A 24,963-nucleotide genomic window follows, 5' to 3' on the forward strand; every position below is an offset into this window, starting at 1 on the left:
AAGTAAATAGATGAAAAAATCCATTCAACTTTAGCCAACAGTTCCGGGCTATGTGCAAATATCATGCTCTTTGTTTCATGCGTCTCCAAAGAAATGTGGCGTCCAAGCCAACGGCGAATACTGGCCATCCACACTTGTTAAGAACTCCATGGTACTACTCCTAAAATTAGTAGATTTCTTCACTAGGCTCACAGGATATTTTCTGAATACTAATAATAAGTGAAGGGTATCTGATAATTAACAATAATGGAAGTGCATGATGACGAAATTATTAACCTGTCAGTAGCCGCGCTATGAACCGTTTCTTCACAAAAATTTATACTCCATAGAAAATATTTTGCTGAAATTTTTTTAATGCCTCATGTAACTCTTTTAGTCAAGTCTGGTGATGACAAAAGTCGTCTACCGATCAGAATTGAGTAGAAAATAAATTTTATACCATACGTGCGTGAAATCCGGCCGGTTTCAGTTGAGTTTCGACGCACAGAAAGTGCCGGGTTTCACACTGTAGATGTGTAGAACCCTACACATCTGTATAATCCCGTGCGTAACCCATGGGCATGCGCAAATGCACGGGTCGATGCGCAGATCGATGCGCAAATGGTCGTTGCAATATCATCGTTGGATTCCACACATCCATTGCGCATCGACTCGCGCATCGACTCATAACATCGCCCACTGCCTCACTTGTTGGTATCCACATAACCCTCTCAATATTCTGTCGTTAAATTTATTCATTTATTCAATATAAAAGCAGTAAAATTAAATGGNGCGCGCACGCACTTATGGTATAAAATAGTATACGCAACTCGTGCGTAACCGCTTGCTTCCCACACTTGTTGCGTAATATACTATTTCCTTCGGCTCGGCCGAAACTTTTCACGTTACGGGTGCGGGACTCGTTCCGCGAAATTCCCAACAGCGCCGCCTATTGAGAACTCAGATGGGGGCGGGGCGTAGGTCGCGGACCCTACTTGCACGGATTCACATTTTCGCCACTCGACAGTAGCTCCTTGGGAGAGATAGGGCTCGCAACCTACTTACACGGGTTCCGATCCCGTCCGATAGATAGAGTATTCGAGTTTTAGACGTCCCAATGGTGATAATTGGCTCTATTCTTATGAGAAGCCGATGAGGGATTCCCTTATCGCGCCTCAAGAATGCTGGTGAAACCGCGCGCCTACTGACCGGTTAATGATCTTTGTTTGTGGACGATTCATTTGAAATGTATTATTTTAACAATGACATTCTTGAAATGAATAATAAAATGTAAAATAATAATTTTTGATTCAAATAAACCATTTTCTAAATGTTCTCATCTGATCATAAATTAGTGTAGGACGCTTTTTCTCAATAATTTCCATGTTATCATTTTGAAACTCAACAATTAAAACAAAACTCGTGAAAATCCGAGTTATTTTTTTCGAGGCTATGGTGACATGTGAAATGAGATATTTAGCATTTGACATTTTTTACAGTTATATGTCAAATCTTACCCATCGTCACTAGCGTAGGATCATAATCATGAGGACACAGGATATTTATTTTAATGGAATAAATGAAGGTATATTTGAGTTAAAATCGAATTAATAAAGATACACCGTCAAAAGAGCTAAGTTGCTCTACATCTTCACGCGACATTCATCCGATTACAACTGACTCTCTCGTCATTCCCTCATTCGGGCAAAACACTCTTTTCCTTCTCTATTTCAAAAATATCCTCTCACTCGCAGTCATTCCTAACCAATACACCCTTTGTTCCAAGAAAATGACCTCACTGTTCGTTACACAGCCTCCCTCAGTCACCTAAGAAACTCTCTCAAACCAAACACGACCGTAATAAAACTGTCGCACAACATAAATACATTTTATTTCACACTTCACTCGAGCATACCCTAAAAACAACTTTTGTTTTCAACGCAGTATTTTCCAAAAGAGTTATTGTCTGTAATATTTAGGCTACAATGAATTCTTACTCTAAATATCTCGCGACACAGCGCCTTCTCATTCCTCCATAACATTTCAATGGGTTCTTTATCTAAACCACAATACACACACATATTCACTAATTCCACGCTAGTCTCGGGATTTTTTCTCATTTTTGCTCATGTTTAACAATTTAACAGCACATTTTGAATTCATACTAGTCGGGAACATGCATCAATATAGATAAGTATTCAACAGAATGGACTGGTACCTGAGTTTAAGAGAAATAGAGATTGTAATATAAAAAGCTCATGATGGTATTGTGTAACTTGATAAAGGGCTATCCATAAATTACCTATGAGGTTCAGTGGGGGGGGGGTCCTCAAGACTCTTACGTAAGATATCAACATGGTCGAGACAGGATCAAGAAGTCATGTGTGTCATCGATGCAGAAAACAAAACTGGGGATATTGTTGAGTGGGTGAATTAAGAGGATGTTTTTCTCGATTCTGAAAGCGCTGCACCCTTGATTGTAAAAGAGACCCTGTAGCTACTCTATCTGTTTGGTTGCTGGGACCGTGGACCAAAGATAACAATAAAGAAAAAAATCAATGCTGGTGGCTCGCTTCGTTTGCTCCCGGGTTGAGGTGTGATTGGTAGGAATGGGTTAGAGTCGGTGGAACCCATTGGAGGTCGAATCCACGATTCCCCGATTAATTTCCTTTTTGTCATTTCGGCCGTTCGGCTACGGAAGATGTTCGAGAACTTTTTTCATCGCTCATTGACACAATATAAAAATATTACAATGACGTATGAATCCACTTATTCTGTTCTATTACGTCTTATCATTGAATTCCTGAATTCAGAGATAATGCTTGCGACAGGGGGGGGGAGGAAGAGGGGAGGAGTAATGTTCCTTTTATCCACCTCGATAGGAATTGAATAAATTCATAATCCTAGTAGGGATAGACTTCGAATCCATAGAGCTCCTTCTCTTCCGACATAGTGGATTTATAAGATCTCTTTTCATTATTTTACCTGATATAAGGAAGGAAGATGCCCTATTCATTTATTTTCGCTTCTGAGTAACTTAAAGAATATAATATATACAGAATAGATTAATGAAGTTGGAGGAGTAAATACGACAATCAAATCATTCAATGTGTGACGTTTGAGGTTTTGTAGGGGTTACTCAGACAACCTCAGACCCTTACTCGCGACTAATTCTTTCGGTTGAGCTCACGGGGAATTTACTCAAAACAGGATTATTGATAGGAAAAAGATCCTTCAATTATCACTCTGGCCTATAAATAGAACGATAATATAATGCGCGAACTGTTTAAGGTCTATACGACATAAGGTACAGTAGAGTCTCCCTATTATTTTGGCCTTGAAACTGAGAATTCGGCGTACTGAAACGGCCTGGGATCCCCCACTTTTCCGTGGAAGGCGTGACTTGAGAAGAGAGAAACAGAGAGAGAGAGAGAGAGAGAGAGAGAGAGAGAGATAGAGTGGAATCTGTCTGTTTCACTTTTCCTGTAGTGGAAGCAACCATAACCTCAACCTGTCAAATGAAATCAAATCCAGAGGGTGAAATTATTAGAATGACTCTTTTGTCTGTTTAATTGTTTTTATTATCAAACACCACAGTGCTCTATCCACCAAGATATTCACTGGTTTCACCTTTTTCTTGATTGAGGAAGAACATTTTCGAGCTCGTTTTTCCATTTCTCGAGTTTGTCTTTTTCACCCACGACTGCACAGTGGCCTCGTGAACGTTGAGATTTTCAGCAATTGCTGAAACTGGAGTCCCACTTGTTACCTCGTCTACGGATTTTATTTTAATGTGTAACTCCACTGAAACTGGAGATTTCCTTTTCAAATTTGTTTTCACCGGGGACATGTTGAGGTTATAAACGACAAAACACAAGGCTATACATAACACATGACGGGTGGCACCACTGATCTCTATATAACTGGATAACCGATTCTATTCTATTCGTAATTGGTTATATCCTCTAACAGCAGTAGAGGCAAGCACCATTTCTCCTCCAAGTAATTGATGGTTATGGTTACACCCCCCAGGGGGCAGTACCGAATAGTTCAAAACTTCTTTCTTTTCTTGTTTGATTCACTTACTACTCGTTCAATTCTTTTCTCTTTCAAATTCAAAATACATCACAGGTGAAACATGATCAAAACAACACCATCTATCCAATGCTTCGGGAAATCCCGAAATCAGGATATTTCATTTCAAATATTTTTCACTCGGTTTGATAGAACCTTGATGATTGATGTTTACATTCGTGTGTCCTTGGTGTAAGAATAGATGTTATTCAATGGTATCCGCGATGTTTTGTGTCCATTATATGAATTCCGATCGATTTTTCCCGAGAATTAAAATCCAAAATATTGATCTTTCACCAAATCTCCAATTTTAATGCCGCAAAAAGTCGAACTGAATTTACAAAATTAAATTTCCTTCAAAGATAATTCCACGGCTAGTATAGAAATCTTGAAAGAATTTAGTCGGAACTTCCACTTTCAGCACACTTTAAATCTGATCTTCGATTTTATTTCCACTGATTCTATATACTGCGGAGTTCGTTGGTAGTCTTTAAGACTACTATTAATTCTCGGAGAGCCAAAAAGAAAGGAAAAGAAGAGGAAGGAAGGAAAAGAAGGAGCAGAAAGGAAAAGAAGAAAGGAAAATGGAAAAAAAGGAATAGATGTTAAAGAAACAGGATATGTTCCCAACTCGGGCTAGAATATCCTGTAGTACGGAGCGACCGAGTGAACCGCTCCGCTTGGCGTCNACACTTCAATTCACCTCACTTTGAGAGTGGTGGGAGCATAGGGATCAGCTATCCAGTTATATAGAGATCAGTGGGTGGCACCGAAGAGTCTCCCACTGCGCGTTCCCGTCGCGCAGCGGGACACACGCACTTACCACTACACGTGAACGGACTCAGTGGTGGGGGAAGGCAACTTCCCCAACTAAAATCCTAGGGAGTAAGAATAATAGGGAGACTCTGCTGTATTAACCCTCCTGAACTGGCGCGCAGAGCGGCGCGCCGCCGCCAACTACTCAACCTATAGGGCACCACTACAGTGCAAGTGAGACGTAAGAGATCTAGCCAGTTCAGGAGGGTTAAATGGATCCAGTGTACGCACACAGAAAAACCAAAACGTAAATTACGTTTAAGAAGTCTTTTACGCTTTCCGAAGAGTATTTTACGTTTGAAGTTGAAGAGTAAATTGCTTTCAAATTTTCCGCTAATTACAGTTACATAAAGGTAATATACGGTTTCGTATTCGTCAATTACAATGATTTTTTTCCGTATTTTACATTGACTGATCCGTAATTAACGACGACAAAAAAAAAGTTATTTCAAACGTAAAATATGATATTTTTTCGTAAATTAAGCATAAGTAAAGCGTAAACTACATTCCTATTACAATCGTACTTTACGATTCCTTAAACGTGAAATATGCTTAGTGAAACGTAACAGACGTTTTGTTTGAGCGTATTTTACGTTTCTGTTTTGATCGGAAAATACGTCTTTTCAAAGCCTAAATTCCAATTTTTTTGACAGAAAAAAAAATCACTAGACATCGTATTGGGGTTAAACGTAAATTACCTTAAGCAAAACGTAAGTTACATTTAGATTTTTCTGTGTGTGATTGTACTGTTCCGTCTCTGCCCGTGATCTGCACTGATAGAATGATTCATTTATTCCAAACAAGATTCGTTAACTATTAATGAAAGGTAGAGTTAAATATGGCCAAGTAGATATTAGTAAATAGTTAATGAATGGTTCACTTGGAAGGTGAAAGTCGAGTCTAACAAGGCTCCTCATCAACTACGCATTTGTTAACCATCAACGAAGAACATTTTTTGAGACCGAATAGACCGTAAACTCCAACCAAATCCATTCGTTAGAATAACTAATCCTTTCTATCAGGGTGCCTCAATTTTTGGACTGCAACTCGATACTAACCAAAAAACGGAAATTAAACATTCTCACGGTTAAATCAACGGTAGTGAATAAATAAGTTCACAACAGCGCTTAAAAATACTTATGTTTATGTTTAAAAAATGAGACTGGTTCGCGCTATGTGTCAGTCAAGAATAATCTGGTGAAGTTGGGTTTAGAGTTCGAGAGGCCATGTCGAAATTCATTCCAGATTTCAATCTTTAAAAATTGAGAAGTGTTCATCTCACTTCAATTCAGTGATGGAACGTGATAAGCTGATGTTTCACACGGAGCTAAATCCTGAATTATCTCCTCAGAGAGTGTGTTAAAAATTGAGCTTGGTCAAGGGCTCGTTCCAGATCGGGAATCATTAGGTCACGTGGTCTTTCATGGCCATAGCGCGCAATGAGGGTCAGCGTGCCGTTTCACAGCAGTTCTGCTCGGAATCTAACCGAGTAATGAGTCGGTTTTTTTTATCATCACATGGCATTTAATCCGTATTCATGAATATGGTAGCACATCCCGGTTTACTAGTCTGTCGTATCACGCGTTAATGGTCGTTAATCATATTGATTATGAGGAATATTTCTGGTTGGTTATCATATATTAGGGGTAAAATAGACGTTTATCAGCCTTCAATCACGGCTGTTAGGAGGTTTTTTATTCACCGTTATCGGTCGTTTTACTCATCAAATTTTGAATTTTTTAACAACGAATTATTCGCCAGAAATTTCCATACATATTATTGACAATGTTGTTGACAAATCACTCAATTTCTGGAATATCCAATGAAATCGCAAGTTTCAGATCCGTGTCACACTAAAACTTATCGAAAATTGTGAAAATTCTGACAACTGTCGCTAGGAATTTACAATCTATTAAAAACTCGATTGAATGCGATGTTTAATTTTCATATTAAGTTTGATAATTCAGGTGATCATTGAAGTAGAAATGAGCGCCGAAGATAACACACCCAATCGCGTGGAATTTCGAATGTGAACGAGAATTCAAATTCACATTCACCAGATTGAAAATTCAAATGTAGCTATTACTTGAGTTTTAAAAAGGTTCTAACAGTATAGGTGCAATATCATTGCAATTATCCAATGCTTTCATGAGGTTTGTGACATCATACAGATTTGTTTTTCGTCTATATAATCTTATTTCTCATTTTTTCCAAAACTGACTCGATTATATCCAACAGGTGCCTAACTCCCATTAACACAGTCCGCCAACCTCGTCGAATACTCACTTGTAATACCACAAGAGCTTCAAAATAATCGGGTATTTTCCGATAGGTTCGTTGCAAACAAACGAAGGAGTCAAGTTTTTCAGGTTAAAAAATCACGAGTGCGAAGCACGAGTGATTTTTCGTGAAAAATTTGACAACTTCGTTTGTATGCAGGGAACCTTGAGGAAAATGCCCGATTAATTTTGAAGCTCGTGTGGTATTCGGGGAATTATTTTTCCAATCCAAATGTCAGGCAATATAATTGGACCATGAGACGAAACTCACAATTGAGAAACGAAAATTGTATAATTAACACTCATTTCGAATAAAAATCCTCGGATTACCACAATTGAATTCAATCTGTCAGTTTGACGAGGGGTTAATTCGACTGCATGATGTTTTGTTTTTTATATAGCAACTACCAGAGAAAATTATCAAAAAATTATCAGTTAAAAACCCTGTAACTTATACCACGTGATGTCGAATGGGCCAATTATATTGCCCGATATTTGGGTTGGAAAAATAATCAATTTGATTTAATGAAAAAATGTCAGACGATATTTCTGGGTGAGAAGGGAATCCACTGCAAAATGATTTATTAATATTTTTTGATAGACCTGATCGCTTCTAGAATATGTATGTAAGAGTGTTTACGCAATGGCTGGGAAAAACAATGCGTCAGTTTTCACTCTCTTTTTATTGAGCAACACTACGAATAGAATTCGATAGCACTACGAATTCTATTCGTTGCACATAAATGTGCAATAAAAAAAACGAGTCGGAATCACCACATTATTGTTTTTTTTTTCATGAGAAAACATATGGGAATATCGATGAATCATAATGTCGTCTTTTAATTGTTTGTAGTGCACCTAAAGGAGGAATCATGAGACGGCAATCGTTCTGCCAAAGCCTCAGCATCGGCAGTGAGCCGCAAATAATCGTGGAGGAGAGTACACTCGGCGAAGAGGAGGCTGATAAGCGCAGGACTGAGTCTCCACCGCGATGCCTGGATCCAGACTCACCTTCTCTCAATCCGTATTTACTCTCTCCGTTTCGAGAAGCACTGCGGAAACATTCGTTACCCACTCTGCAGTGCACACCTGGGATCACTGCTTCACAGGTAATTCGTGATCAGAAACGAGTAGAAGAGGAATGGGGGAATCAATATAATTGACTATTTATCTGCGAATATCTTTGAGTAGAGAAGGTTCGGGTTGAAAATCCCGGAGAACTTTTTTTACAGAATTTCAAGGGTCACGAAAAAAGGCCTTTGATATTGTTTAATGAAAACAGTGGCTTCTCAAGTATTCAGGTCGTGACCTGTATTTAAGTCACGATCTAAATTCAAAAGTTGAGTCGTTCCCTGAATTGAACTCATTATCTTGATTAAAATACAACTTGAAGTCAAATCGAGACTTGAATTGAAGTTACGACCAGAATTTTATTTGCCAGCAAGATTTAAGGCGTAATCTGAATTTGAGTCGCAATCAAAATCAGAATTGTTATCTAAATTTAGACGTGACGTAAATTTAAGTTGCAACTTGAATTTGAGTCCCGTGTGGAATTTAAGGCGTGTGACCTAAATTTGAGTCGCAATCGAAACTAGAGTCGCTACCTAATTTTAAGACGTGACCTGAAGTTGTGGTCTGAATAAAAATCATGACTAAAATTTACGTCACGATCTGAAATCGACTTGCGACCTAACTTTGACCGTCTTTCGTGAAAGTTGGAAAAAACTCACTAATTTTGGAGCGAAGTGGGCCAATTCGTCCGGTAAACGCTGAAAGCAAGAAAATGTCTCTGAGAAATAAGTTGTCAAATGCGAAAATCAGAAATTTGTTTTTCGATCTTTGCAAAATAGGTTGCAAAAAATAGTATATTTCTATCGAATGTCTGTATTAATGAGAAAATGAATTTTTATTAATGAAGCGCAATTGTTAAAAAACCTCAATTTCAACTTGTCTAGAACTTTACAGAAAAATGTTAACATCGCGATTCAACGCAAAGTGAGAACTTCGAGATTTCTCGCGAAGATTGCCGTCAGTTCAGAATACACCGTTCCGTGTATTCTGCATTTATTTTTGTATTTGTATTTTTGTATTTGTGTTTTGCACCGTCCCCCTCCTTGAGACAAGTCTAAACTTCAATTTCAACTTAACTAGCACTTTACACAAAAATGTTAACATCGCGATTTAACGCAAAGTATGAACTTCGCGATTTCTCGCGAAGATCGCCGTCATTTCAGAATGCACCTTTCGATTTGTGTTTCCCCCCGTCCGCCTCCTTGGGACAAGTCTAAACTTCGATTTCAACTTAACTAGTCCTCTGTACAAAAGTACTAACATCGCGATTTAATGCCAAGTGTGAACTTCGCGATTTTTCATGAAGATCCCCGTCATTTCAGAATGCACGGTTTGATTTGTGTTTTCCACCATCCCTCTCCTTGAAACGAATCTAAACTTTAATTTCAACTCAACTAACACTTTGCACTAAAAAAATTTTAACATCGCGATTCAACGCAAAGTGTGAACTTCGCGATTCCTCGCGAAGATCGCCGTCATTTCAGAATGCACCGTTCGATTTGTTTTCCACCGTCCGCCTCCTTGGGACAAGTCTAAACTTCAATTTCAACTTAACTAGTATTTAGCACAAAAATGCTGACATCGCGATTTAATGTCAAGTGTAAACTTCGCGATTTTTCATGAAGATCGCCGTTATTTCAGAATGCACCGGTCGATTAGTGTTTTCCATTGTCCCCCTCCTTGAGACAAGTCTAAACTTCAATTTCAACTTAACTAATACTTTGCACAAAAATGCTAACATCGCGATTTAACGCAAAGTGTGAACCTCGCGATTTTGAAAAATTGTATATTTCGATACAACTAGCAATTTACATAAAGATATCAGCATCGCGATTCAACGCAAAGTATGAACTTCGCGATTTCAAAAAATAGTATATTTCGATACAACTACGATAGGTGTTTCACGAGAGTTTTCGGCGCGAAGTCAACATAGCAGCAGTGACATACACTATTGCAGTTATCTCCCTTCACCAAAGGTTGAGTTTAAGAAAATCATCAAATTGTTGTTTCTTTTTCTCAATTTCTCAGGTGAGACGATTGAGTGAACGAGGTGGTGGAGCCTCTGGGCCGACGCCTCGTGAAGCCGAATTTCTGGCAACCCTCTCACAAGCTCCAGCTCCACAACCAGGTGGTAGAAGGCACTCAGTCGTGACAATTTCCAAAGTTCCGCCAACTCTATTTGGCCGAGGTAGACGAGAGTCAATAGCCGCTGTTCCCATGGGTGCCACAAGGATACTCCCGAAGCGACGTGACTCAGCCTCAGGCATGACTGGACCCCCCAGCAACTCTGGAAGTACTCACAACCTACAATTAGATATTATGGACGATATTGCTGAGATCAAAGCGAGGAAGGTAAAGTATCGGTAAGATTTTTATTTTAAACAATAATGTTCTTGTGTCGATTAATGTTGTAATGTTTCTCTTGAACGAATTTCCCCTTTAAATCTCAATTAATTAGAGGAGAGTGGGGTTAAATTGAAGAAAATTAAAACTCCTGGAACTTTTTCTTTTATCTTTAGCTGGGGGTCAAAGATATTTAAGATCGTTTGTAGCTTGGGGTCAAGTGGTCTCAAGCACCGAGAAAAAAGTTTATAATTGCCAGAACCAAATTACAGAATTTAATTAAAGAAACTTGTAATTCCAGAAGGTGCGATACCAAGACTAAGAAACATTACTTAATTTCAGTAGGAAAATCCTAAAAATTCAGTAACCAATAGCGGTGGCTGCTGTGTAGTTAAAGTATGGGATTGACATGCGGGAGAGCCGGGTTCGATTCCCGACTAAGGAGGCCAAAAAAAAAACAATTAATCCACGAAAAAAAATCGAAGCATAGAACGTCAATATTATAACGGAAAACTTTATTTGAAAATTTTTATTTTTGTTGATCAGCGATTGAAGCAGTGTTCAACAACAATAGCACTCCCCTTCCATTTCACCCCCCCCCTCCCCCGGGATTTACAGACGAAAAAACCTTAAACAAAAAGGTCAAAAAACATTTTTTGTTGGGACTTTTGTCAGCTACAAGTTTTTTTTTATTTCTTCTGGAATAACTGTTCTAAATGTTCCATAGGGTTTTAATAAATAATAAAATGTTCCAAATACATTTTAATTAGATGAGATTATTCACACAAATTACTGTTTATAAATTGGCCTAACTTATTGTTGTCAAAGCGTGTGAACGACTGCTTGAATACGTCTCGATACAATTGGTGTAGCTGCTTGAGGATTATCTCCACTCATCACATTTTCGTGGCTATTCGTCTTCCACTTTCTAAAATTACTCGTGGCAGTACTAGCTTTAGGATAGAGATAGTCGATCTTTAATAAAGATTTGCGGTAGACCCCACTTTCCTGTAGAAAACTTCCTCGATCTCTCTTTAATTTCTGGATCTTTTCAACGACTAACTTCTAAGTAAACATGTTTCGTCTACATAACACCAAAATGAATGATTCTACGTGAAAATGTGAAAAACCTTTTTGTGTGGAGAAATTGAAAAAACACTGCTCGATAATTCATCCTAAACCTCCTCATTATCCAGATAATGCCATCTTTCTCAATGTATAATAATCGACTCATCCATTTCCTCCTTTCTTCAAATCTCCTATTCATTAAAAAAAAATACAGCTTCAACCCCCTGATTACGTTCCAGGTACGCCTAAAGATGTGGAGAACATCCTCACACGAGCGAATGTGCGAAGTCCAGCCCCTGGAAGGTCCCTCATCATCCCAACGTTACACTCAGCAGTCCCGTCGTCACTCAGACCTCCCTCCTCCTCCAACAGCCCCAGCCCCCCGGAGACGAGCCTCCGAGCTCCCCCCCTCCACCCGCCGTACCCCCGGCATCGTCTGTTCAAACACTGACCTCATCTCCATCCTCAGTTCCCTCACCTCCTCCGCCACCGAGATAAATCGCTGTGGGGAGGATCCCCCGAAAGAAGAAAAAGCTAAACCCCTCCAGCACGAACGAAAACGCCTCAAGGACAGGTCAAACAGTTTCGATGTATCCATTCTTCACGGGACTAATCTCAAGGTCGCTGACGCGGAGAAGACGTCAGGCACCTCCTCATGGTTTGTCAACAGACATCAGCCCATGTGGAAGAAGCAAAAGTCGTCTGAAGTCGATTTCCCAAGTCTCAACACGAAGCTTGACAAAGCCAAGGTCATGAAAGTCGTCAACGACAATTTAGGGAGGAGTGGGAGCCCTCCGACGGAGAGAGTCCGGCAGAAGGTCCTGTGGGACGACACCAGTGGAACCAAGGTCGACGCTCAAGTCCTCGGGAGCGCCATCGAGGGGTTCCTGACAGCACAGAGAAGCTCTGACGGCGATCATGGGGGCTCAGGGGGAAAAGGGGGTGGAAAGGGCAAGGGGAAGGGGTGGTTTGCGGGAGGTGGAAAGGAGGGAGAGACGAGCGAGGGGTGCGAAGCATCCATCTGCTCGTCTTTGAAGGATCTTTTTGTTAAGTAAATTCTTCGGATAGAAGGTGGGGTTTTTTAAGGTCACGAGGGTCTTTGCTGGTCAAAGATCTTTTAATGGTTAATTTGGGAGGAATGGGGGAGGGGAGAGTCGGAAGTTCTGGGGTTTTAGATATAAAACTTCTGGGGGTTTTTGATGAGTCTAGTGAAGAACGGGGCGATCTTGTGTTTACAATCTCTGTAGTAAAAAAAGTTTAAAAAAATTGTGAAGGACTAAACTTCATTTAGGGTTGAACATTCTTAAAAGTCAAACGGGAGGGACGAGTTAAGTACAGTAGAATCTCGCTATAGTAGAGTCTCCCTATTATTGTGGCCTTGAGACTGAAAATTCGCCGTACTGGGCTGAAATTCTGCGCATTTCGGGTACCCTAAAAACCTTAAATTTCAACGAATCAGAGCTAGGCATCTAGAATTCCTGCATTACCAATCGGGAAGCATGGCTCTGATTGGTTGAAATTTAAAGTTTTTAGGGTACTCTAAACGCACAGAATTCTAGCTCTGAAACGGTCTGGGACCCCCCACTTTTCCGTGGAGGGCGTGACTTGAGAAGAGAGAAACAGATAGAGAGTGAAATCTGTCTGTTTCACTTTTCCTGTAGTGGAAGCAACCATAACCTCAACCTGTCAAATGAAATCAAATCCAGAGGGTGAAATGATTAGAATGACTCTTTTGTCTGTTTAATTGTTTTTATTATCAAACACCACAGCGCTCTATCCACCAAGATGTTCACTGGTTTCACCAATCTTTTTCTTGATTGAAGAACATTTTCGAGCTCATTTTTCCATTTCTCGAGTTTGTCTTTTTGTTTCACCCACGACTTCACAGTGGCCTCGTGAACGTTGAGATTTTCATCAATTGCTGAAACTGGAGTCCCACTTGTTACCTCGTCTACGGCTTTTATTTTAATGTGTAACTCCACTGAAACTGGAGATTTCCTTTTCAAATTTGTTTTCACCGGGGACATGTTGAAGTTATAAACGACAAAACACGAGGCTATACATAACACATGACGGGTGGCACCGAAGAGTTTCTCACTGCGCGTTCCCGTCGCGCAGCGGGACACGCACTTACCACTACACGTGAACGGACTCAGTGGTGGGGGAAGGCAACTTCCCCAACTAAAATCATAGGGAGTGAGAATAATAGGGAGACTCTACTGTAGTTGCATGCCCGTTAGTTGCTCGTTTTCCCCTAATCCCCTTCTTGGACGCTCGAGCACTACTCTCCACTCCCGGCCACTTTATCGTTTTCTTTTGTCTTCCGTACGTAAACGCAGAGATCCATAGTATATTTCGTCACTAGGCCGAAAAAAAAAATTCTGGCGAATATGAGCCCGAGCCGAAGGTGAGGGCTGCAATCATATGAGCTAGAAAAGTTTTTTTTGGCCGTATGACGAACAATATTTTTTGTCATAACGGCCGTAGTCAGAGATTCACGGACGCGGAGCGGAGCGTCCGTGAAGCACTGCCTCACGGCCGGAATGACAAAAAATAATTTTATTCGAAAATAAAACTATTCATTCCTTTTCATTTTTTTGAGAACTTGGGTCGGCATTGGGAAAGAAGTGGGGACCGGTGGAATGCTCATTTCTTGGAAATGGTACCCCTACAGCCCTTTCGATGAGCAACTAGCTAGAGTTTACTGTAATCATTTGACTGGTCTTCCTCATTCGATCTTTAAGGACGTTCGACCCTTAAGAACGAAATTCGCTACCGTTTCACTTTGCACTGATTCATCCTAGGAGCTTCAGAGATATTTGCTGAATAATAAAGACTCAAGAGCTTCATGTGAGTTAATTTACCATCAGTTGAAAAATAGACGTGTGTGGTGATCTCGCAGAAACCAAAGTTCTTAAACTACTTCATTAAGGTGAAACGAAACCCCTGTGTTTATGTAAACTTGTAGAATTGCGTTTTCTCCTGCATTCTTTGTTGTTTCATTATTTTTTATTTATGAAACTACCCCATTGACTCAACACTGCAATATGAAGTAATTTCATAGATATAAAGCAATAAGTGTAGCACGGAAAGAAATCGTCAATAAAAATTATGTATTTTTTCCGTAATTCCGGAGCGAAATGTGGTTGCAGGAAATTTTACGGAACTGTCACGGAATTTTTCCAGAGCGTTCCGTAATTTTTATCTGAATCTCTTTTGAAAAATTACGATACTGTCACTTAAATTTTCTGAGTCGATTCCGTAATCGGTGAGCGAATTGTGAGTTCCATAATTTTCGCTGTACATTTCTCTCCGTGAGGAGAAAAAACAATTCTTAAAGTTCATATAGATACAAAGATTCCGTTTCCCGTTAAGAAAAAAAAACGTCTGAAGAATTGCAAGTCATAGAAACATGAGTAAAAAACCATTTTATCACTGATAGGGATCCCTTAACTTGTCACGTGGCATGTCTCGATGTCTTCTCAAGGATTATCGAAGTACTCCAAGCAAGCGTGACACTTTTCTTGAAAAAAAAATGGAAGATATCAACATACAGACCGCCACTGTTGTAATAGTATTAGTGTTTTTGATGGAGCTATGTCATTTTAAACTGATAAAATGTCTGATGAGTTCGTTACTATCTCTCAATCGAATAGGTTTACCGAAAAATGTCATAAGAGCTAAAGGATTAAATCTCCTTACAAGAAAAATCTTAGGGCATTGGCCTCTAAATTACCCCATTCCGAAGATATTTACGAAATAATCAAATTTTTTTTGTCATTCCGGCCGTAAGGCTTGCAGCTGTTATGACAAAATAGTATATTTCGTTACGAGTGCGGAAAAGTGTTTTTTGCCTTCGGCCTTCTCGCCTTCGGCTCGTGCTATAAACCTCCCACGAGCCAAAAAACACTTTTCCCATGAGTATCGAACAATATTTTTCATCACAATGTGTGGAAAAGGGACGTTTTAGGCACGCGAAGGGTGCCTAAAAAGTTACTTTTTCGCACAGCGTGATGAAATAGTACATTTCGACACGAGTGAAACGGCATTTACACGAGTGTGGAGTTGGCGGCCCGAGGCGAAGTCAAGGGCTACCAATCGCACGAGCTGAAAATTCCCGTCTCACATGTGTTGAACCATATTTTTTGACAGTGATTTTACGTTCAGCAAGTGGCCGAACTGTGCCTTTTTCGTTTACAAGTAAACGAAAAGACTTTCCGTTTATTTTTCGTTTACGACTAAATGAAAAAACTTTTCGTTAATTTTTTATTCATGAGTAAACGAAAAGGTCCTTTTCGGCACGAGGTGAACGTAGCAACAGTGTCAAAAAATATTGTTCGTCACGCGGATCACAAAAACTTTTATAGGTGATATGATCGCCACCCTCCCTTTCGATTCGGGCCGCAACCTCATATTCACCACACTGATAGAATGGTTTAGTCGAACCAAACGAGACTTTTTAACTATTACCACGATTCGTTAACTATTAACCAATCGCGGTAACAGTTAAGAAGCCTCGTTTGGTGCAACTGAATCGTTCTACTTTTTCTATCAGTGCAGAAAAGTTTTTTTCGGCCTTATGTTAAAATTCACTATTTTATCACTGATGCCACCACTTCTTACCAAAAAGTGCCGAAAAATCGTTTCGTTTACTTGTGAACGGACAGTTAAACACTCGTTTGAACGTAACATTACTGACAAAAAATGCAGTTCAAACACATGTGCGACGGGATTTTTCATGTGTGTGATTGGCAGCTCTTGGCCACGCCTCGGGCCGTCAACTTCACACTCGTGAAAAAATCGTCGCACTGGTATCGAAATGTAGTTTTTTTCGAAACTTTCTGCATTTCACATTCGTTTAATGTTTTATTTTTCCGCAAATATCGTTAAAAGCTAAAAGGAATTTTTTCATCGTCTAACAGTAAATTCCAAAATGCCTTCAAATATTTCTCCTCCCACAACTTCACTGCTAAATTAATCATCTCGGTTAAAGAATAATTAATGTCATGTGAACTTTCACTGTTTTCAAAAAAAGTCTCAATGTTATTTCATAACAAGGAAAAAAATCAAATAATGATAAGTCATTTATGTAAATAATACAGTTCATTATCTGAAAAATTTGGAATTCGATTATTCTGTTGTACAAAACATTCCATATAGTTTCACAATTTCTGTTTCCATCCAATAAACTGAATAATGAATCGAATAAATATTATTGGAAATGAGTTGACGTCAGTTGAGTTACTGAGTTAGTCAATATCGATAAGCTAAATAAACAAAAAATGTAGGATAGTGAAGATGTTTCAAGGACCATGTTGTTAAATGTATAGACAATCGATCGAATTAATGACGAAGATACTGGATATATTTGAATATTGAATCGTAATAAAGATGTTTTTTGGTTTTTCTGTTCAAGTTTATAACTGCAATAAGACAGTACTATACCGTATTATTGTCGTATTGTCAAATAGGCATGGCGACGGAAATTTTCAAAATGCATGATGACCATTAGTAATTTATTTAATTGAGAAAGATATACTTCAACACCAGCGTAGTATTTCTTCAAAATCACCTATTGCACACGAAGGGATGCCTTCCCATCTACAAAAATTGTATTCTGCACATTCTGATTACTTGACACGCACGAAAAAAGTGAACAAACAAACCTATCGAATTCGTTAGAAAATTCTATTAAATTTCTATTAAACTTTCCATTAGTTTTTGGCTGATTCTATTGATGTGTTCAAAAGAAAATATTCAATAGAAAAAATCAACAGAATTCGATTTTTCTATATAGCTTACTCTTTTCATATATTTTCTATAGAATTTGTTCGACTCAAATGTTCTAAGTTTTTTTCATTCTATTTTTCCTTTCTTCTCACCAAGAAAATCAAACGAAAAAACTTAATATCTCAATAGAATAAGTTATGTAGAAAAAGTGAATTCTATTGGCTTTTTCTACTGAATATTTTATATTGAACATTTCAATAGAATTGGTCAAAAACTAATAGAACAGTTCAATAGAAATTCAATAGAATTTTCTAACGAATTCGATAGGTTTTTCTATTCAATTTTTTCGTCCGTGGATGTACATTCGAATGTGGGTTGGTTTCAATTAAGCATTTAAAAGTCGAATGTGGAATTTCTAACACACAATTTGTAATAAGAATACTGTGCGCCACTTATGGAATGAGCAACTTTTGATGCATGATTAGTACAATCGATTGTGCTCCATACATAATCGAAAAACGATGTTTTATATTTAATATCGTCCGAGTGTCTCAATTTTCATCCGATTGACATGTTTTTTTTTTCAAAATATTCGTTAGACTCCAAAGAGCAAAGCCAAAAACCTGTTTTATGACACTAGGCTCGCTTCGCTCGGTTAAATTGCGGTTTATCGGGCCCAATGACATCAAAATAATCTGTGCCAGATTGATAAATTCCGAATACGGTGAATTGGTTGTTAAATTTTGTACTACATAGTTTCTACGATATTCAATTCTAAAAATATGGATATTTCTTCCATTACAAGTGCATAAAGTAGGGGGATATGGGCGAGCAGTACTTACCTTGCGTAAGCCTACGACTCTCGATAAAAAAATCACACACGAGACTAGCCCCCCACTTTATGCATGTGTAACGTACACTATTTTTTGACAAAAGTTGTATGAAAAAGTCCTCAAATGTAAGCAAAAATGTATCAAATAGACCCACAAAAGAAAACTTCTTTAAATCAAAAAACCGGTTTTATCTGAAAATCAGAATTATTAATTTGAGAAATTGAATTTTTCGTCTGAGGAAAATTCTGTTGTAGTCTATAACGTATCTATGAAGATTTAATTATGAAAGAATTGATTAATTTCCAAAAAAAAATTAGTACGTCAAAAAATGAAGGGACTTCATCATGTGCCCTAGGTCATTTTGGCAAAAAAATACTACATCGGTGTGAAGTATTCCATTGAGAAGATGGTCATTGTATAGGATTTGGAATTTTCCATTTTTTCATAATTTTGACATTCTATCACATAATTATCTTTGTAATAAATAGAAATTGGACAAAATTTCAAAAGACTCTTCACAGACGCTACACGTCCTTACTGCCTATAGCAGTCCTATCGTAAAAAGGAGAACAGCAATCGATCTCAAAATATCTCGAAAATCTCGAATAAGCGTAAGCGTAAGACTGAAACCGAAGCGCCACTACGTGAGGAGATGACAAGGCGCGTGCGCAGCCCGCGCGGCCGATCTTGTTATGACAAAAAATATCGTATATGAGTTCGCCAGCGAATATGAGTTCAGCGAATATGAGTTTTCAGCCCTCGTCTTCGGCTCGGGCTGCAAACTCATACTCGTCAGAAAAGTTTTTTTTCGGCCTAATGACGAAATATACTATTTTGTCATTCCGGCCGTAAGATAGCGCTTCACGGACGATTGTGTTACTGTCGCGTAAAGTTAGCCTTTTTCATACGCACGTGTAACACATCCTATTTTTTGTAATACCGGCCGATTTTCTTTGCGCGTATTGTGTAAAGTCCAAGATCGTGTGTGAAGTAAATTTCGAAAGCGTAAAGCTGAACTTTTCGCATGTCGTATGGAAAACAACCATTTCACGCCCGCTAAACTATCTCGAAAAGTGCATTTTTTAGGTAAGTATTAAAAAATAGCTATTTATGCCTCTAGGGACGGAAAACCGCTATTCTAACCTCGCTTCGCTCGGTTAAATCGCGGTTTTCAGTCCTCGAGGCATAAAATATCGTGTGCCGCACGGCAGTAAAAGTATTTTCTGACGAATGTGACGTTATAGCCCGAGCCAAAGGCAAGGATTATAATCACATTCGTCAGAAAATACTTTTACTCCCTAGGGGCACAATATACTATTTCGTCTCTAGGCCCGATAAACCGGGTTTCGGGCCTAATGACAAAAAATAGTGTTCTACACACGGCCGTGGGAACTTTTCTACCTCATGATTACAGCCGAAGGCGAGTTCTCATATTCACCAGAAAAGTTCCTCACGGCCAAGTGTCGAAATGTACTATTTCGTCACAAGGCCGAAAAAAACTTTTCTGACAAGTGTGAGGGTTGCAGACCGAGGCGAAGCCGAGGAATGCAGTCACACGAGTCGAGTTTATTACGAATTGTCCGTAAAACGATGTTTTATGGAGAGTGTAATCAAACCAAAGATCTGATGACATTTTGCCCTAAAATCACTTCTTACCGAGATAATTAACATGAATGTCACACCCTTACTTTTTCTTCGTTTTACTAGAATTTAAAAGATTTTACTATTATGAAATTCATCAGATTTTAGTTAAATTTCAGCAATAAACATTTTCATTACTCAATCTGCAAGTCAGACTCGAATCCGTTAACAAGGGAGAACGAATAATTAAAAACTTGAAGATAAAAGATAAAGACAAAAAGAGAATCAACTGATGCAGATTTATCTAGTCATTATATCGAAATGTAAATAGATTTGACACTTGTGTGTACTCTCTGAATGTTCCTGCCTGTGACATATGTAAAGTTATAAAACGTTAAACGCCTATTACATAATGTATTTCTATGTCACGTGTCGCAGTACGAGGATGGACGCGACGTCTTAATGATATGATTGGTAATGATGGATATGAATTTTTAGTGGGTAAATTGTACCAATGAATATTGTTATGAACAAGGGGAAAATTACTTGAGTGATGGACTTCTGTTTCAAAATGCTGGAAATCTGAATGGATCGCAATTCTGTGGGGATTATTTTGCAAATAACTTGTGAGCTATTAGATTTTGAAAGAAATGTCACAGAAACTTTCTATAAAGAATTTATTTTCTTACAAAAAATGTTTTATGACATTTTTTACTTAATCTATCTGTCTATGAGATCTTTACAAAAAAAAAGTTTCTTTAGTTAAATCCGATTATTCGAAATTGAGTTCTGATTCATTCGTAAATCAATCTCCAAAACTATTGACTTTTGCGAAAAATGTTCAAAAGGAATTTTAAAATATTTCTTTCAAGCGATGAGTAAATTATTTATCAGGCTGTTCATTTTAGCCAGATGGCAATTTATTTTCCATAAAGAATGATGAAGAAGTCAAATTGAATGGTTTATCAAGGAAAATAAGAAAAACCCTAGTGTCCCAATAATTAATGTGTAAGAAGGTAATCCTGTGTAAATGTTGTGAGCCCCTGGTGCAACAAGACTATTTACCAATGTTATTGAACAATAAATCTTGAATGTTGACATAAAAATTGATTGTTCATTCATTAACTGTCTCTCAAAATTAATCCGGTACTTAATGGTGTGTTGAAATGCATAAAGTGAATTTCACACTATCTGCAGTAATGCGTGGTTTCAGGATAAAATGTCAAGTCATTTTGTTCTAAATCCTCTAACTAATGAGGTAACTTATCAAACTGACAAGAATTTCATTTTATTTTTATTTTTTTCCATTTCTTTATCCGATTAATTAGAAAATTATTTCAACATGAGTGATTTTAAAACAAAATATAAAAACACTTTGGTGGAAATTTTTTATTCTACTAAAATGATCTGACGATCTCATCCGAATCTTCAGCGCGATCACTAACAGAATGAAGAAAAATGTCATTTTGTCATTCTTTTTTCGTTCTTTTAATACAATTCATGGCGCAATTACCTCGAAATTGTTAAACCACCTTTTTGGAAGATTTCCTCCTCCGTATATAAGAGGTCTTTTGCCATTTTGTCTCAAAATCACTCATCAACGAAATAATCAACAGGATTCACGGACGAAAAAATTTAATAGAAAAACCTATCGAATTCGTTAGAAAATTCTATTGAATTTCTATTGAACTGTTCTATTAGTTTTTGACTGATTCTATTGAAATGTTCAATAAAAAATATTCAGTAGAAAAAGTCAATAGAATTAAATTTTTCTATATAACTTATTTTATTGGGATGATTTCTACAGAATTTTCTTGGCTCAAATTTTCTAAGTTTTTTCGTTTGATTTTCTTGATCAGAAGAATAGAAAAATAGAATGAAAAAAACTTAGAAAATTTGAGTCGAGCAAATTCTATAGAAAATATATAAAAAGAATAAGTTATGTAGAAAAATCTAATTCTGTTAACTTTTTCTATTGTAATTTTTCTATTGAACATGTCAATAGAATCAGCCAAAAACTAATAGAAAGTTCAATAGAACTTTCTAACGAATTCGATAGGTTTTTCTATTAAATTTTTTCGTGCGTGTTTACAGAGATGTCATATTGTTGTCTCTTTTTTCATTCTTTCCCCATTCAATTAATTATGGAATTATCTTGTAAATCAGTGATTATGAGACCAAATGTTACGAAACATTTTTGATACCGTTCTCCACAACAAAGATTTTCTGATATTGTTGCCCCAAAACCAGTTATTAACGGGTTTACCTCCCTTTACTATTTTACTACGCCATAAGAAATCAATCATCACCCAGTTTAAATCATTTTCCAGGATTAGCAGGCTAATTCATCCTCAAACTTTTTCATTCTGAGGCATCCTGGCATTTTTCATCTGGCCATTTCTGCCGAGACTCATATCAGTCTCAAAAAAACATCTATCAAGCGATTTTATTCAACTACAAATTTTTAACATTATTCCCACATATCATGAATCTATCAAGTGCTGCGCGCTTTTTTCCATTTTTAAAGTACTCAACGTCAGAGATGGCCAATAAAATTAGATTTTGACAATATTAAGAAAGATTATCTCCTTATATTGTTCATCAAAATTTAACTATATTTAACAAATTTAAAATACTAGTAAATTTAATGACTAAATTTTCCGATTGATGGTGAATAAAATATTTGATAATATTGAAATGTAATTTGTTAGTTAACAAACTAATTCTAAATTTAGATACTTGATTTTTCGTCATCCAAATGATCGTCAATCTTCCTACCTAAATTATTGGTTAATAGAATATTTCAAAATTTGAATGTACAAATTGATGGTTAATTTAATATTTAAAATTTTAAGATTTATGTTAAAAATTGACAACTTTACAATTTAATGGTAATTATGATTGATGAATATGCCTATCACTGCTCAACGCAATATGACTCTTATAATTATTTATTACACATTGATGATTTTACGTTCATAATTTGTTTCATTGAAAAAGGTTCGATAATGAACTTCTCAACAAACATCACAGTCGAACGAGCCATAGACAAATCATTTAATTCAAAACAAAAAATCCCTGAACCACTCATTCTTCTTCACTAACATTTCGACTACATATCTTGTCTCGTTTACCAGAACTCTAATGTTTATTCCGCAGGGATGATCTGTTTGGTTTCACATTTGGCCATTTCGTAGACGAATGTATAAATTTTTGTAAAAAAAACTGCGCCAAGCAAAAGTTTTGTTTGATTCCTACTGAGCAGTAGAAATTTTTGAAAAATACAAAGAAATGAAAAAAAACCAAATGAGGAATTTCAAATGAATGGCCGTAAGGCACAATCAGATGTCTATGAGAAAAATATTTCTAGATCGAATAAGGTAAATAAAAAAAAATCCTAATCGGCTGTATCCTTCATACAGCCGTCAGATTTAACGTGGATACGTCTATGGACCGAAATTCTCATTGGTAGTATCCTTTTTAACGTAATTCGTCACAAGAATTTAATGTTATATTCAATTCTATACGTCTCTATAATTTTATAAAGAATTTCAAAATTGACAAATCCGTGATTCATAATTAGAACCTGCTTAATTGACGAATTCCATGGAAATACTCAAGAATTTAAAAAATTTCGAATTTTCTAATCACTTTATACTATCAGAAATTGTTCTCAAAAGACTTAGTTGATTAAGAATGCTTTCTATTCATTCGCTCCTTATCTGAGAAATGGCACTGTCTTCGGCCTTGGATCATTTTAACCCCACCATCGACTCATTGGCCAATCAGAAAGTTTCTCCCCACCATCGACTCATCGGCCAATCAGATTTCTAACTTCCCACCATTGACTCTTCAGCCAATGGTGAGTTTTTGCGCAGTAACCTTCTATAAATTTAGTGCACCCAATCCGCCTGGGCCATTTCGGCTCGAGCAGCAGAAGAACAAGGAGTGGACTACCAAAGTAGCAGAACCAGAATTCGAAAACGAGAAAGGAGGGGAGGAAAGAACGGGAAGGAAGCACTTCACAAGAGGAATCTTTAGCTTTAAATCATCGATAGTCGTTTATTGGAAAACTCAATTTTGCCTTGCAGATTAAATTCTCGTCTTTAGGAAAATCTTAGTTCTCGCTGTAACCAAGAAACTCAATTCCGCTGACTAATAAGGAAAACTCAATTCACGCTTTTAAACATCGCCAATAGATGGCGCGGCTACATAAGCATTTTTTCACGGAGTGACCCCCCAAAACGAAACCATAGACATATCCGCGACAAAGAAAAAAAGATCGAATAAGGATTGGAAAAAAATTCTCTTTGAAATAAAAAATCAGTAGAAGCAGGACCAACGTCTTTGACGCGGATCAAAACATAGAGAATTAAATAGATATTCGACAGTGAGTTGAAGAAGTCGGCGCCAAGCGCATTGGCCCTATTTCTACTAATTTTTTGTTTCGTAGAGAATTTTTTCCAATCCTTACTCGGTTTAGAAATATTTTTCTCATAGACATCTGATTGTGCCCTACGGTCATTTATTTGATATTTCTGACTTGACTTTTTTCATTTCTTTATATTTTTCAAAAATTTCTACTGTTCAATAAGAATCAAACAACTTTTCCTTGGCGCAGTTTTTTTACAAAAACATTTTTTTTGTTTTTTTAATGAGACTGCAATTTTTTTTCAAAACGTTCACATGGTTATTCGCCTCACGTTTTATTTCTGTTTTCCGAAATGGAATGAAAACTATTTTTTCCGCTCACGAAACAGGACATTCTACTGAATTTCAGTCTCATAACTTTCGAGAATTCATTTACGCACGGAGCAAAATTGGAAAATATCTGAGGCATTTATCATTCCTGCACCAAATTCAATTTGTAAATTCCTGGGCTCCCTTGTTGCGAGCGGTTGTATTGCACTGCAACCAAGTTCGTAACAAAAAAAATGATAGGAGATGATGTGAAATGCGAGAATTTGCATATGAATCCATTGCTATGCGCATAATTTTTTAACTATTGATTCGAACAAAAAAAATAGTGACACCACTGAGAAGCTTATGGCCGATTTATATAATGTAACTCAGAGTATTGTTCATATAGCTTGTCACGTTTGCATTTTATTTAATGGATATGATTCGGTGGCAGGGGCGGCGGAACGTGAAAATTTGAGGTGTGGATTAAATTTTTCTGGAATTACAAA

General features: G+C 37.4%; 1 protein-coding gene across 1 annotated transcript; it reads left to right on the top strand.

Annotated features, from left to right (window-relative positions):
- The first annotated feature begins 8,020 nt into the window (after window positions 1–8,020).
- On the top strand, window positions 8,021–13,051 carry LOC107041559. Its single transcript, XM_015262163.1, has 3 exons — window positions 8,021–8,257; window positions 10,248–10,571; window positions 11,870–13,051. The coding sequence occupies exons 1-3, from the start codon at window positions 8,021–8,023 to the stop codon at window positions 12,683–12,685; spliced, it is 1,377 nt and encodes a 458-aa protein (XP_015117649.1). The 3' UTR covers window positions 12,686–13,051.
- Window positions 13,052–24,963: the final 11,912 nt, after the last annotated feature.

Source organism: Diachasma alloeum, unplaced genomic scaffold, assembly GCF_001412515.2.
Source record: "Diachasma alloeum isolate Michigan unplaced genomic scaffold, Dall2.0 Dall_scaffold_00368, whole genome shotgun sequence".
NCBI lineage: Eukaryota > Metazoa > Arthropoda > Insecta > Hymenoptera > Braconidae > Diachasma > Diachasma alloeum.